The 16,596-nt window shown below is 39.0% G+C and overlaps 1 protein-coding gene across 2 annotated transcripts; it reads right to left on the reverse strand.

The window, feature by feature from the left end:
• Positions 1-7,797: 7,797 nt before the first annotated feature.
• LSMEM1 (leucine rich single-pass membrane protein 1) lies at positions 7,798-16,018 on the reverse strand. 2 transcript variants are annotated; one of them, XM_036401104.1, is made up of 4 exons: positions 15,921-16,018; positions 13,343-13,474; positions 10,166-10,303; positions 7,798-8,440 (listed from the first exon to the last, which is right to left on the reverse strand). In XM_036401104.1, the coding sequence occupies exons 2-4, from the start codon at positions 13,467-13,469 to the stop codon at positions 8,253-8,255; spliced, it is 453 nt and encodes a 150-aa protein (XP_036256997.1). In that variant the 5' UTR covers positions 13,470-13,474; positions 15,921-16,018; the 3' UTR covers positions 7,798-8,252. The 2 variants fall into 2 exon arrangements, with proteins under 2 accessions (XP_036256997.1, XP_036256998.1); XM_036401105.1 differs by lacking the exon at positions 15,921-16,018 and adding an exon at positions 15,155-15,265.
• Between the last annotated feature and the right edge of the window lie 578 nt (positions 16,019-16,596).

Consider the following 16,596-nt stretch of genomic DNA (forward strand, 5'->3'; position numbering starts at 1 on the left):
GCAGTCTGTTGGCTACTTTGGAATGGCAAGTACTGTATAATAATATCATATTGAGACAGGTAGTGCAGCTATTTCAGTAGGATGATACAAATTCAAACTAAAAATCCCAGATTCTTATAGAAAGGGAAATGTAGCAAGGGTGCATAAAGCACAATGGAGGACATTTATTGAAGGAACTGGATTCATCATTACTAGTCCTATAGTGTACTGGGAAGGGTTATTGAAGTGACATAAGAAATTCTGCATCTCAAAATGCATGAATAGATCATGGATATAAAAGTGTCCCTTGTATTATGATGATTTTCCAGAGGGCCTACATCTCCTCCAAAATAAAGCACGTGCCTGACTGCATGTGCCAAAGTGTGTGCCTCTATGAGTGTGCAACAGGCTTAGCAGTACATTCTCCATCAGTATGTGAATGGCCATTCCAGTCACTGGTAAAATGTCATTTTATCACAAATCTAAAGAAAGAAAAAATGATGCTGAATAGACTAGTGCAGATCCAAGTTAACATCCCTCAGGAAACATAACCCCAGCTCCCAGGCCTGGCCAATGCCACAGGCTGAGCACAGGCCTCCTGCTTTGTCTCCTCCAGACAGGGCTGCACTTCACATACCCACAGGGGCCAGCACAGACCTTCCCCATGCACACAACAGGCTTCACTGGCCCAGTAATGCCCATTCCCCACATCCAAAATGGAATGAGTTTACTGCTGTGACAGTCCCTACCCCAGCTGTGTCCCATACGTGGCCAAAGCAGATCTTTGAGAGGTTTTCCAGTCAGACACGATCCCTCTGTCCAGCTTCATCTTCCAGCCTCACCTGCCTGCTTTCTTGCTTGCTTGCTTCCTTTCCTTCCTTCCCTCCTTCCTGTGAGGGGGAATACTGAAAGACTTGGGCACATTTCAAAGGTCACTTGCTTGTTTAATTACTTTTAAGACTTGATTTGATCATGACCCCCTGGGTGCACCTCTGCAGCCCACAGCAGAGTAGCTTCACGGCCTCGGGTAATGGAGTCAGCCGAGACTGGATTGCAGATACTGAAAGGCACACTGACACAAGTACATGTTTATGGTACCTAGTACACATGTACTAGATCATATTTCTCTCTCTTCAAAGTAATGTTTTTGACCAGCTGCACTTTTGCCAAGCCTTCATCTGCAGGCCTGGTGAGTACATGACTCGACAACTTCCATCAAATAGCAATGGGCATCTCAAAATTCATTAAAAAGGCATTAGCGCTGGTGGTGGGGAGTTGGGAGGGAGGGAAGAGTGAAAAAGGCAAGAGGCCCTGAAGAAGGACGGCTCCCCAGCCCGCACACCGGCACCTGAGCAGCGCCTCTCGGCCGGGAGTGCAGCCCCGACTCGCTCACCCTCGCCCTGCTCCGACCGCGCCCTCCCGCCCCTCACAGAGCACCGCCCTTGCCAAGGTGCTGCCAAGGTGCTGCCAGGGTGGTGCCACGGCAGTGCCAGGGTGGTACCAAGGTGGTACAAAGGTGGTGCCAAGGTGGTACCAAGGTGGTGCCAGGGTGCTGCCAAGGTGGTGCCAAGATGGTGCCAAGGTGGTGCCAGGGTAATGCAAAGGTGATGCCAAGGTGGTGCCAAGATGGTGCCAAGGTGCTGCCAGGGTGATGCCAAGGTGGTGCCAGGGTGATGCCAAGGTGGTGCCAGGGTGATGTCTCGGTGGTACCAAGGTGTCCCCAGGGTCCCCTGCCCCACCCGGGATTGCCAGCAGGCGCTGCTGCCGGGCTCAGGGAGTGGCTTTTCCAGTGCTCCCACAGGGAATGCCCCGCTGGCCGCCCCCGCTGCCCCATGAACAAAGGCACCAAAGTATCTGCACAGGCTGGAGGCTGCTTCTTGCAGAAGAACAAAAAATGTGAACAGTGTTAGGGAAGAGGTTTCAAATTCTGGAGGTTTTCCTCTTTTTTCAATGTGTTGTCAGCACCACCCCTCCTCGAGGAGAAGGCCTTAAGTGAGTCTATCAGTATTTATAGATGCTGAATCAGTTCCCTGGATTTCATTCACTGCCCATGTACTTCAGCAAGCTGATTTGGTGCCCATAGCTGAGAATCTTCCTGCTGCAGATTTTTGCATGAAGCCGAATGTAGTCTCAAGCCAGCTCCTAAACACTAGGACCTCAGGGAGCTGGACCATTGATTCATCATATCCATTCAAGAAGTGCAACCTAAAAGCTAATTCAGATTAAAATAGCAGCTAAGCACACCAATCTGAATGCATGAAAAGACAGAATCCATGTTCATACCTTCTGTTAAAAAATCACTGAAAATATTTTTGTTATTACCTACATACAGAATCAAAGAATCATAGCATGGTTTGGGTTGGAAGAGATTTTACAGATCATCTAGTTCCAACCCTCTGCCATGGACAGAGACCACTTGACCAGTCTGCTCAATAGTCCATCCAACCTGGCCTTGAACTCTGCCAGGAATTGGGCATCCATAACTTCCCTGGGCAATCTGTTCCTTTTCCTCAACACCCTCACAGTAAAGGATTTCTTGTATATTGTAATGTATCTTTAAAAATTTTCTCTCTTCAGTTTGAACCATTACTCATTGTCCTATCACCTTAATTAATGATGAATATCCACCCATATAATTTTGAGTACTCAGGGAGACTTCTTCTGAAGAAAATGTTTCAGTGTTGCTTTAAGAAAAAACTAAAGCTTAAAAAAAATAAAAAAGCAAAAACAAACAAACAAAAAGCCCCCCCCAAAAAGCACCAAAACCCAAAAAAAACCAACAAAAACAAACCAAAAAAAATCCACACTAAAAATGCAAAGTTATTGAATTATCCATGATTTTTTTGCTTAGGAGTAAAGGGTATCTGGGAGTTTCAGCATTTCGTGTCACCTTGTAGACAGACACTGCTTTCCAAAGTCAGTTACATGATGAAGAAGATATTAAGATTAAATGAGCAGTGCAGAACTCAAAAGCAAACCCATAATTATTAATAGATATTTAAATTGGCAGGCAATCGATTTTTAAATTGTCCTTTCACCCTTGTGTGTAATGCAGTTTGCTCGCAGTGACAAATTAGCAGCAGCACTGTGCTGTGACTGTTCCTGCTGGAAGGTTCTCATTACCATTCAGGGGTTTGCTGGCTCATCAGTGAATCGTGGACAGCATTTCCATCGCTGAAGTGTGGCCCAGAAACCAGAGAAAGGATCGGAAATAGAGTCTATAAAAGCCTTTTCTTAAATTCTAAGATGCATTGGGTTCTTGAATAGGACTAAGTTCTTTGGCCTCATTGTTATTATTTCTTATGTATCCCAGAGGAAGTGACAGTACACTCACCCCCTCCATCCCTCTCTTTAAATCTTAGTATTCTTGTGAATCCGTCAGGAAAATAAGAACAGTAACATGTAATGGACTGAAGGTGCTTTTTTTTTCTTAATTGAAAAGAACAATCCCCTTAATCCCAGTAGCACTGGGCTGAGATCTGAGGTTTTGATTCAACTTTCATTATTCACCAACATCTCCAAGATAATTATACTAGCAGCCTATAAGACCAAGATAAGCATCTTCTTGGACAAATGATTTTCAGTTGCTAGTCAAAACATGAGTCTGTTTTTCAGTTTCTACTTGGCATTTATTTTATCATTTGTTTTTCTTAATCAGAGTTCTTATTAGAACTAATTGCATTTTTGTCTGTCAAAATAGATATTTTTAAAACAGTAAAGCTTTCACGGAGCACATTGCTTTGCTACCATTTCCAATGGGGTAGGTTCTGTATCTCAAGAACACAAACTCCAGTCAGACAGAGTGAAATTAATAGGAAAACTCAGAATTTTGGACCTGAAAATTCATATTTGTAGGCAGTCTTGTGTAATTTTACAAGACCATGCTTTGATAAAAAATATTTGATCTTCAAAGACTTCAAAACCAGATAAAGTGGGATTTTATTCTTCATATACTTCATGTTCTGACAATAGTGCTTGTCTTTGTTCAACACTATTCCGCCCTGCTCATTTTTCAAATACCTTGACCATATTTAGGATTCCTGAACAGTTTGGATTTTGTGCCACACACAACATGAGAGCATGTGTTCTAACAGACTTGTGACAAACCCTTTTGCTACTTCTGGTATTTTCTCTTTTTCTACATTCAGAGTTTGCACATCATCGTTATTGTTTTTTATAACCTGTGATCAGTTTTGTATTGTTACCAGAGAGCAAAGCACGTGAACTGAACTCATACTAGACTTTAAGAATAAATACTAGATTAAAATTCCAGGTATCTCAGAGAGCAAAAAGGCTTTCTTAAGGTTTTAACCTTTTTTTGGCAGGAAATTAGTATAATATCAAATAAGTGAAAAAAAAAATGGAAGGTACAAACAGTTTTTCATGTTCACAAGGAATTGGTCAGTTGCTAATGGGCTTAAATTTCATCAGGGAAAATTTTAGTTGGACTTCAGGAAAAATAGATTTAACCATGTTCATTTAGTTGAACCTTAGAAAGGGAGGCCCATGGACTGTCCACTATTTGAATAGTTTACAATGTGACTAGACATGCCTCTGTCAGGAATTGTTGGAGTAACCTGAATGCTGCTTTTAGACAGAGGGATGGATTCAATTGTCTCTCAGAATCCTTCTTTATTGTCTGTGCCTTGTTTTCAGATGAAGGTGCCCACTGTTCAGATTTATGTAACCCTTGACATGGACAGGTGTCTATAAAGGACATTTTGCCCTCAGTTGTTACATGCTGTTTGCAGATGTTGAGCTTGAGCTATTTCATTCTAGAGCAGCACAAGGCCGAGTACAAGCTGATATTCTCAAGGCAACATGACCCCAAGCAAGGCAAGCAAATGCTTACCCCAGCTGACCCTCTGCTATTCAGTAGTGCATATTCCCCCCACAGATACTGTCAGATACTATTTTCTAGTCAGATACTGTGTGATGGTTTGATGTTAACAAGAGCAAGGGCTGATGTGGATATCTGGAACAAAGGAGTGAATTTATCAGCAAGCTAACCAAGGCAAGAAAGTATTTTGTCTACTGATATTACCTAACAAGCCAAAGATTCAGCCAGCCCTTCAGGGATTGGCATGATGATGCCTTTGATGGGAGGTGGAGGTATATTATTGGTTAAATATTCCATTTTTTCTTCTTTGCTTACCAGCATTTTTCTAGCATTGTTCAGGTTTATTCAGCAGAAAATTTCCTGAAACCATGTTGTCATTTCAGTAATGATGGTACTTGCAGCAGGTGAGTGTCAGTGGCATGTTGTGAAATCTATCTGAACCCTCTGTGCACTCCTTTCATTTACAGTGGAATTACTGAAAGGTGAATGAATTACTTTGGGTAGATACCTCTACAGCCTGCAAATAAGAGAAAAAGGGAAGCAGTACTACCAAGAACAGCTGTGACTAATGTGAGATGAAGCTGTCAGATCACCTTCCTCTGGTTGTAACACCAGACATTGCAAAGGTCCTTGAGATGTGCAGCTCTACAGGAACAGATCTTACTCACATCTGCAGGAGATATCAAAACATCCATGTACAGCACAGAGGTTACATCACATGCAGCTGGAGCTTGGAGCTTACTTAGCTGCTTATTTGAGATAAGGATTATGGGTCTGTGAACTGAGCTGAAATTTGCTTCAGGGTCAGATTTGTAGGAGGTTTTGAGTCAAATATTGGTTTGTTTGGGACTACTCAACTGTCAGTAGATTAGATAGAAAAGTTCTGAAGGAGTTTGCAGGGGGTCCTCCAGAAAGTGTTGAAGGAGGGATTGTGGTACTCTGCTCTCAGCCCTCGCTCTGATGTCCTATAGAAGCAGTTCTGACAGTAAATGGATATTGTTAAATATTGTTAACTTGAGCTGAGAAGCCAAAGGCAGCCTTAATCACTGCTACCCCACACCCTCTGTGTCTGCAAGTATCTCCCAACATTAGGTGTGTTTTAGCAGCACTAGCAGGATCAGCATTTGACCTTTGCACCTCTTCAGTCACTGACCTTGATTACTGATCACTGCAAGTGAAGAAGCAATTACATATGAAAAGGATCATTTGAGGCCTCAGTCTTGTATGATACTGAGCATGCCTGTACATTCCTATGACTCAGCTGGTCATAGGCCTGGGCCAGTTGAGATCACTCACCATCTTGCAGGATGAAACCATGGAATCAAACAACAACACTTCTAATCAATAGCAGAGACAGAAAAAGTGGATTTATTATGAGTACTGATTGAAAAACCAGATTAAGAATAATTGAGGACAACATCAGAGAGATGAGGAAACTTTTTTACCTTTGGGGACTGCTGCTCTAGCACAATTTTTTTTACAGTTTCCTGCCAGGAAAAAAAAATCTATTGGCTTTTGGTATCAGTTTTAGCAGACCACAGACTGCTCTGATAACTGCTGTTGTAAAGAGGGATGTGACAAATCCACATTTGAGATACTGAGTGCCAAATACTGGTGTTTATCCCTGACTCACAAGTATGGATGTGTGTCAGTGCAAGGCAGAGCTTGAGAGCAGTTACAGTGGCTACAATGGGAGTGGGAGAGATGAGAAATTAATACTGTCACTAAAAAGCAGGTCACAGCTCAGAGAAGAACAGAGAAGCAACACTGCAAGTGTCATTATTTTAGTCTTAAGATACCTTTTCTTTTATCATTTAACAGAATTTACAGAAAGATGTTTGGGTTACACTTTCAGGGTTCCTTTCCTTGCAAGTTTTTCTACACTTATTTTTTCATTCTCTGATAGCTGTATTAGAGTCACCTTTTTAAAAATTACTTGTGATGTCCAGAGGAGATAACTAAAATTGCAGCTGGGAAGTAACAGCAGGAGTAATGAACTCTTGAAACCAATCTTCACCATTTTCTTGTGAATAACTTGACAGTAATACATCAAGAAAATAAAAATCAGGAAATAGAAAGAAGGTGATGTAAAACATAAGTGTAAAAGAAAGCACTCGTAATAGCAGGAATAGAATTGGTGGGCAAATCCCGGTAGAGTGATACCAAGGAATTCTCCTGCACTTAGTTCTTCCCTTTGTTGCAGATAATGAAGTAGTCATCACAGAAAGGAATATAATGAATTCTGGAAAAGAAGACTGAAATGTTAGCTGTTGAGTTTGGTGACTTTTCTTGTAAAACTGTCTAGAAGAAATAAGAAAGAATTGGATGAGAATGAGAACTTTAAGTAAAACAAAAGATGTTGAGCGTATTCCATAGTGTCAGCTGTCATTCCACTGTCATGATGAGATTAATCAATTTATTGCTTGATTATGAAGGTGCCTGCTTAATGTATATTTCAGTAGAAGGTTCAGAATACTAAAAAATTACAAAGCTACCCAGCAGTCCCTTATGTGATCACACTTTTAGGTGTCTGTTTCCATGACAGTGTGAATTCAGAGAGGGTGGCTCCTTTTAACCTCTGAGGTATCACTCAACATTAAAACCGTGAAGGTTCCAACCATATTTCATCTGGCCTTCTCTGATGGTGACCAGCAGGAACTATAGGGAGGAGTACAAGGACAAGTAATTTCCCCACATCACTTTATAAAAACACTTGGGCTTCACCTGCAGATTGTGAGTACAGTGTATTGGCATTGCCATGAGATAGAGTGGCTGTGATGATGCTGTGACATTACCAGACTGAGGCCTCTAAACCCATTTTTCCCTTTCAGGCAATAGGACACTCACTCTGTCAATACAAATTTGGGCTGATTGTGGCATCTTATGAAAGGGTTCGCTGTTATTCAAGTTTGGATGATTTTTCACAAAAAGAGTATTATATCAGTATATTTAGGTGCACAGAGGGAAAACCACAAAACTCTAGACCAGAAATGGATTTATTTATAAGTTATGAAATCTGAAGTTATCCTTAAATACAAATAGTAATAGAAACAAACAGAAAGCTTGTACAAAGGTAACAGAAGAATAATTAAGTGAACAAGGTGATGCTGGAATCATGTGAATAGAACTTGTGATTTTCTGTGATCATTGACTTACATTTAAAGTAAAACTAGGCCCTTATCCCTGTGAATAATAATGCACAGGGAATCTGGAAGTTTTGCCCCAGACTGACAATCCATTGTTTATTGTGAATCCTATGGGCTTACTGTTACAAATCTATGTCCACGTAAAACAGGGTAAAATACTAATTGCTAATATTTTTCATTCAGCTGACTTTTCCAGCAATGTTTGAGCAACCATGTTTCAGCAGCCTGTGTGCCATACATGAACATGTCGGAGTTATGAATATGCTGAATTTCTTTCCAAAGAAGATTTATTCTCCAGGGACTTTGAGCTCAGCATGGGTAAAGAAGTAAGCATGAAGATCAGAAGGCTTTTCCTTAATTCTGGATTGATTCAGATGCTTTAATATAATACTGTTAAGTTTCTTCAGCTCTTCTATGTTCTTCTTTTCAGATAGTAGTCTGCTTGATATTTGGTCCACCTCATGTCTAGTTTGAACTTGAAAAGGAGAATGTACCACATTAAATTGGCAACATTTAAATCAAGAGCATGACTACTCTCACTTGTATTCCTGTGAGACTTTGTAAGGAATTATGATGACTAAAAATATTAAACAGGAAAACAACTACAAAACCTAATAATAAAGTTATATATCTGGTGGGTTTACCTGCTCACTGCATTCTTTTTGCTTATTTGCTGGATTCTTCTTTTAGCTAAGTGCAGAGTTATAAAATCATAAAAGGATCAAATAATTTTTGCAGTTTTCAGGAACATATCCATTAGTGTCAACAGGGAAATTTCTCATTTTGCGGCTCAAGATCCAATTTGTGGCAAGTATTTGCATCTATCTTATTGTAAATAACATAAAAATTCTTGGAAATACTGACATTTTGAGGCCAGCCTCTTCTGGCATGCCAATATGTACTCTTGGAGCTATTTTTCTTTTGGCCTTCTGAAGTTCAAAAATTTACCCATGGGTTTTGAAGCTTAAGTGTAATAGTAGCAATGCTAAATGAATCTATGCATGTGGTTTGCAAACATCTCAGATCATAGAACACATTATATCTATATGTATCTAATAAAACATTGTAACATAACCTGAAACACCACTGGAAATCAGTTTCAAAAGCCCAGGCCTCCACCAACCTGAGTGGAAGCACACTGCTTTAATTCTTGTAGGAAATTTTTTCACTTTAGTTTATAATTTTCCACTAGAGCAACCCCATACTACTTTTTCTATACCAAGGCTCTACTTTTAGCAGCTCCATGTTAAATTAATCTGAAATTCAAGTATGAGGTATTTCAATTAGGATTTTACAATCATGTAACTTAAAATCTACTTTATGTTCTTTACTTCTCTGTTATTTCTTTGAGTGCCTCTAAGAAAATTTAGTCAAGGGTTAGGATTTCCTGGCCTAAAAGAAAAATCAGGATTTTCGCTATGTTTCAGCAAATTCCCTACTACAGGATATAAGAAATCTTGATTTCATATGGGTTCCAATTCTTTCAAAATAGTCTTGTAAATTGAGATAATGCACCTCAGATTCTATTCAATATTATTAACTCAGAAACCTCAAGATGATAAGGGTTCCATTAACCAGACATGTCTTCAGCTAAATCTGCCTGATCAGTCCTAAAAAACTGGAAAAGTGATTGTGTCTATAGACCCAATGCTACATGCAAATCTTGATAAATGTCTAATTCTTTTGCTTATGCTTAAGACTTTCTTAGTTCCAAATCAATTTCCAGGCAGTACTTGGATGACAAAGGGTCAGGTCTTCCTTCAGGTAGCCTGATTTAAGTGTTAGCCTGGGTGGAATTCCAGTTTCAGTGGAATGACCCCAATACTGACTTTTATCTGGAAAGGAATGGAAGGCACATTGCCAAAGTATCTCACTGCCATACAATTACCTTTAAATTTTAATTTCATTTCCAGCCAGCATTTTTAGCAAGACAGTATAATGCTGCTGAGATAAATTCTTCACAGCTGTTGAAGCTCACAAATCCTTAGCCCTAAGAATAAAATTGTGCCTTTTAGCCCTGAGAGAGTGCTGTTTGCCTGTGCTTCTGCCCCCAGGACCACGACCCAGTGCCCAGAACCAGCCAAAGCCTTAGACCATGCAAACACAGGAGTAGCATGTTACAGGGTAGCATGACACATTTCAGCAAAGTTATTTTCCCAATTGGCCCTACATTTTAAGAGCTACTCTTTGGTTTACTTACATATTAAGAATATTACAAATGAAACAAGTGCCAAACTGACGGTCAAAGTAAGAACAAAGGTGACGAAGAACAAACGCTGGTTTCCTGCATTGCTCCCTGCCATACTTTCTCCAGTACCACCAGTGTTCTCTTCCTCAGCTGTTAAGAGATGACAAAGCATTTGGTGATGCAGTTTTTTAAGCTTGGTTAGGAGAAGCATGACAAAATGCTTCTGGTATCTGAAATGATGCAGAATACATCGTATATTTGGCCAATAGATTTCATTCCCTGTGTTATTTCATGAAAGGGGAAGAAATCAAATTTATGAACTCAGCTTGAATTTGGAAATATAAAAAATTATACATCTGTTACAGCTGTTAGAACACATTCAACAAAAATGTTTCTGTGTTGAAATACAGTGTTTGGTTGAAGTTGCCCTGTTTTACAGTTCAGAGTTTTACAGCTGTTTTACATGTACAAAGGTTGCAATGAAGTTTTCATCAGGCAGATTTGTAAGGGCTTGATTGTATTTAACCTTTTCAAAAGGGAAGAAATCGAAATTCATATTGAAAACCAAGGTACAGATTCATAATGCACATTCATCCTCTAGGTATGCTTCTTATTCTGTTTAATGAGAAGTATCCCTGGGATTATTAATCTCCCAAAGTAAACACCTCAGTTAAGCCCCTAATGTTGGATAGAATGAATTCAGGTCTTGACTGTTTTATCTTAAAACAAATGTTTCCAGTATTCTTCTTCATCTTTAGGATTTGTTGGTTTCATTCCAGTAAAGAATGAGGCACCAATCCTCCCAATTGTCAGGAATGGAACAGACTCTCACATAGACTACAGATGTTGTCCTTTAAGCACAGGAAGAATGAGGGGAAAAAGAAGGGCACTTTCAATGCTGACCTTGAATCAGCTCAACAAGCCAGTTCATTGCTTTTTAAAGAATGTGTTGCATATATAGGGAAATTCAGTAGTTTCTCTCATAGAAACAGTTGCAACCAACGTGAGGTGGCAGTAAGCCCCAAAGATAGCAAGTCAAGTGAACACCATGAAGAAATTCGTGTGAATGTAAAAAATTTACACTTGAGCCCTGTTTGTTTAATCTTAAGTAAGTTTGTACACTACTGTAATAACTTACAAAGATTTGGGTTTATTTTCTGTTTTGGAGGGAGGAGAAAGCTAATGTAATTTCACTTTGGTGTCAGTCTCATACGTATTAAAATTACATGCAAATTACTGTAATTTATCCTTCTGTAATTGCTCTCTTGCCATTCTGAAAGGAAGAGTAGTGTGTGCATCTGTGAAAAATGTATTTCTAGGTCACGTTCTTGTTTTAGCTGGTGGAAATCTCTGAGGTCTTTGCAACTGAGCCTGAAGTGATAAAGCTGAGGAAAGGCTGCATATGCCATTAGAGGACATTAATAAGGACTCTACGTAGGGCTGAGCAATTCACTGAGCTGGTAGATTTCTGTTTTTCTTCATTTTGTATTTAACACACTCCTGTCTGTGCGTAAACTGTAATATTTTCATATTTCTCCTTTGAGGTTCCATTCTTATTCCCTTAGCATTCATAACAAATGCACCATATAATAAGTGTCTGCACCAATATTATTTTCTAGTCAGAATAATAGGGATGGGCAGGGCCTGCTTCTGCTGCCTGCCAAGCATCCTAAGTTATCAATAGTGGTCTCAAAAGTGGTCTGAGCTTGCTCTGCCTAATGAATACTTCTTACTATTTAATCAGGCTGAACGTGCCAGGCTGCAGTGTTGTGAGGAATTGGTGAGCACACATTCTGTCAAACTGCAAACAGTGGGAACATTTTATCACCTAAAGCATGAAATTACTGCATGGCTCCTACCAAAGCAACTAAACAGCTTTTGACATGTCTCTGATTTGATTTTCTGGCAAGAGAACCAGAGTTTTATGCTACTGAGTAAGTTAGCTGACAGGATGAGATATCTACAGACTTTCCAAGCTTAAAAGCTACATTAGAAGAATAATCCTAGAAGGAACCAAAGGATCTTACAAATTTATTAATAAAATACTTATTAAGCTACCATTTTTTACTGCTGAAATGTAGGGAGGGGCATGCATGTGATTATTCCAGAGAATCACATACATTTCCACAGAGCCTTGTATATTTACCCTAAAAGTAAATAATACTGTCCAATAAAATTGCAAAAGAAAGCAAAACAGTCACACTGAAAGGAGTTTCTTAAAATTCAAATTGATAAATGCCATTGTCTCATTTTCCATGTGTAGAAGTGACAATATCAAGTTAATCTGTTTATGAGAAATTAGTACTTTATGCCTAAAATATTTGCGTTAAATGCAGAAACCAGCACCACTCAGCTAGTTGGATTGGGAAAAGTTAGGGGACTTGGAAACAGAAGTAATGAGAAAATATTTAAGACCCATAATTAGAAGCATGATTAAATTATGGCCACATTTTAACATGGCTGCTGATCTATAAATTTCTTCACTCAAATTTGCCATTACAATAAGGGAAATAAAAGCAGACCCAAATATTGTTATGTGGAATGTTGCTGAAGAGCTCCAGGTTTTAAGATATTTTCACGTCACAAAGAACTCAAATTGTAGCTATCAATGGGTGAAAATATTCTTGTTGCTGTGAGAAATCAAAGGCAAAAGCCTTATCAAACCAGTAGAAATGTGAGAGCCATAACTGAAACTGTGAGTAAAGAAAGTTCAGAAAGTAAAATGCTTAAAGGTTTCCCAGATATTTCAGGTAACTGGTTTGAGTTCTTAGGAGATGAATCTTAAAGGAATGAGCAGAAATTCTCAGGTGCTTCTATTGCCATGTATGAATTTTAGTGCTTGGGAAGAGCTATGATGCTATTTATATAGTAGGTGTATATTGGGCATCACTAGAAGCATTATCCTGCAAGAGATCACCTCATAAATCCCAACTGAAATAGAAGATAAGTTCAGGTTTGAAAGCAAATCCCTAACTAAATGCAAGGATTTTCAGGAACCTAAAGCGGAAATACTCAGCAGGGACAGCTATATCATTGTCTGATCTGTCTAAATTATGCCATTTTTAATCTTTTCCTTACATTTTTCAGTACAGAGCTTGGCATACCTATTGGCCTATTAGGCTGTTGACATCAGTGACACACAATATGGATTGCATATACAGAAATCCACAGATCACCTATCAGACATACCTAGTGAATGCTGGGATTCAGCTGGACAAACATTTAACTTGTTTAGGTTGTTTAGGGAATCAACTACATAAAGTTTTCCTTCTTCATGAGTATCAGGCAGGTTAAATTCCAAGGATGGCCTCTCCATTGTCTCTAAAAGAAACAATAATTTAAAAGGTAAATTAACACATGGCTGTGGGAAATAACTTGTAACAGCTGGTATCCTTTTCTAAGGAAATACTGAGCAGCCTAAATGATCCCTAAAATACAGAGATTTGAAGGACCAGCACACTTACTAGATCTTGAAGGCAGGGACAACTCAATACATAGCACTTATTTATTCTTGGAAACCTTTGGTGATTAAAACATTTCATTTTTGGATTGCATTTGTGCACATACGTGTGTGTATGGGGAAAGAAAGAAAAAGTCAATTTGACTGGCTCCAGCCTTGATTTGAATGGCACCTATTTAGTGTATTATCCTTTGATTTGGTGAGTACTTGGTAAGAGGAGGTGTGAGATCCTGACCACAGTGAAAGCCAAACCTTCACTAACACTTCCAGGAAAGATGTCACACAGGTCCTCTTCTTTCAGCATCAAGTAATTGAGACTTAAAACAGGGAAAGCAGGCATGAATGTAGGAGATAAACAACAAGAATACGTGTCTGTTTATACACCTTAGAATATCACTGTGAAGAATGTTTATACACCTTAGAATATCATTATTATTTGTGAAAAAATGTAGTCTACTTCACACTTTTGGACAAATTTTAGAAGCTTTTTCTTCAGACTGGTACCCCTTGCTTTAAAAAAGACACCAGATGAAGTTCAATTAGTAAAAGCAATTTCTCTGCAGAGTCTGGGTGCATGAATTCAGTGAATGATTCTTAACATAAATTCAATTTTGAAAGAAGATTATATATAGAAAATAAGCAATACCTAGAGAGGTGGCTTCTATGTATTGTATATTATTCCTTATCAGTCTTTTGCTTTTCTTTACAGTACTGTGATTACAAAAATGTCTTCCAGAATAACCTACACTTCTAGCCATAAGGAGGTGCAGGCATTCTAAGTAGCCATGTTTGTCTACAATTGTCACTGAAAACTCCTTCTGTAATTATTAAAGAAAAATATATTCCTCCTGGTAATATCCCTCTTATTCTAAGATATTCCTTTCTCACCTTAGAATCACAGCCTAAATGTACATTTTTCTTGCTAGTGAATGTAAGGAGAGAGCCCCCACAGATTAGTTTAAATTTGGAGTAGAATGCATCTTACCCATTTAGTATTTTATAAAGGTCCCAAGTTCAATTTTTTCTGCCAACATAAATCAGCACTTTGTGGGATGCAAACCTCCCTTGATGATGTGTTAAGCACCTAAGGGTGATTTCTGAATCCTAGATGGGTTAACTGTCCTCTTGACATGCTTCTGAGCCTTTTCTTCCTCTCCAAGGAACACAGAGTGACCCGATTCCTAATAAAACCCTTCAATTAAAAACCTAACATTTGAACTCCAATTGTTTGCAGAAAATCCTCACTCCTTCCCTCATCAAACCAAATGCAGAAGATTGCTATAATTCCCCCAAATCTGAGCACACTGCAAAGCAGACATTCAATGAGCCTCAGTAAGTCTGAAGACTAAGCACTGAAAGCAATCCTGACAACAGAGCTTGTTCTCCTGCTAGTAGAGACTGACAGGACTATAAGGATACTTTCATATTTCTCTTTAACAGCCCATAAGAAAAGATTACAACTTACTTTTTCTCTGTTCAGAAGTGTTCCTTCAAAGTACAAAAAAATACAGAAAAGCTGGCATGATAGGGGTTAACCTTACCTAGTATATGATCTTTGGGTGTGCAGCAGTAACTTCAGGACAGATGGCTGTGCCCACTGTCCTTCCTCTAGAGCATGGCATGGCACCAGGCAGCAGAGTCTGAGCCACGTCCCCACCAGAGCTGGCTCTGCTCTGCTCTGTCCCCACATGCACATCCTCAGCCAGCACAGTCATTATGGAGCCCCTGTGTTTGAACACTGTGCCAAAAGTTACCACTGCATGCACAAAGGCTGCTGGTTATTTTTAGATTCTGAAGAGCAGTTGTTTCTCTCTTTTGATTAATACCTCCCTGCAGCTTTAGGGAAGACTCTTCTTAACAGCTTGAGGTGTAATAAATGTGACTACCTTTGATTCATTAGTATTATGAATTCTATTTTTCTGCACTTATTATTTAAGTATTTGCATATGTAAACACAGTGAAGATTACCATTATTAATTTAAAAAGTTTATATTACATTAGTTTGATTCCATTGATGTGCCAAAGGAGAAAGGATACAAATATTAGTGTCACTGGACAAAAGTATTGATTATATTCCCAACAAATCAATCTAAACATTGGGACCTTTGAATTAATAGTATCTTGTACTCTAACCTTGCCTAAAGACTTTTTTCCCAAATACAACTTTTCAATTTCTTCCTAAGTTGTTGTGGTAAAAAAAAAAAAAAAAACAACTTGGAAAGAAAACACATTGAGAATTCTTCACAGAAGAAAAAAAGGAAATAAAATCTAAAAGGTTAAAAAATACGAGAATGAAACATTACTTACAACATAATTACATTCAGGTAATGTGCCAGCATGGAAGAAATCAGTCAGTGAAAATCATGTGAAGAAAACTTGTTCTGCAGTTCCTCTCTCTACTCTTAGTCCCATAGGAACCTGTCAAGTCCTGCAGTACCCATAAAGATAGCTGTGAAACAGACTGCCCCTCTCAGTCTATATTTAGAGTTCAGCTTGGCCAAGTATGCTCACTTCACAATACTGATCTGCTAAACAGAAATCAGCACATACACAGCTCATTTTTATTATATTGGAATCAATAATATCCGACCATGGAGAATGAAGGTTGTTACTGACGATCAGTATTTCACTAATCTTTTGGTTAGTGCCAAACCTCTTAGCTTTAGTGCTTGTCTAAACTGCATTTGCTATGCAGAAGAGTCATATCTACAACACTGTAGCTATGAGTAACCAGTTTGCTATGCAGAAGAGTCATATCTACAGTATTACAGTCATGAGTATTTTAAAGTCATAGACTAGAAAAACCAGGGTCTTTCCCCCTTCTCCCATACACTTCATGAATTCAAGTGGGACAGTATTATGTGGTAGACTAATTTGTCTGGCATCCTTGGCTGTTCAAAGATTAAATTCTGATGAACTGGTGGTGAGTAGTGCTCCTTTGCTGACAGTTCTTTTGATCACTTTTTTCCTCGCTGACATTGCA

This window comes from Molothrus ater, chromosome 5 (genome assembly GCF_012460135.2).
Source record: "Molothrus ater isolate BHLD 08-10-18 breed brown headed cowbird chromosome 5, BPBGC_Mater_1.1, whole genome shotgun sequence".
Taxonomy (NCBI): domain Eukaryota; kingdom Metazoa; phylum Chordata; class Aves; order Passeriformes; family Icteridae; genus Molothrus; species Molothrus ater.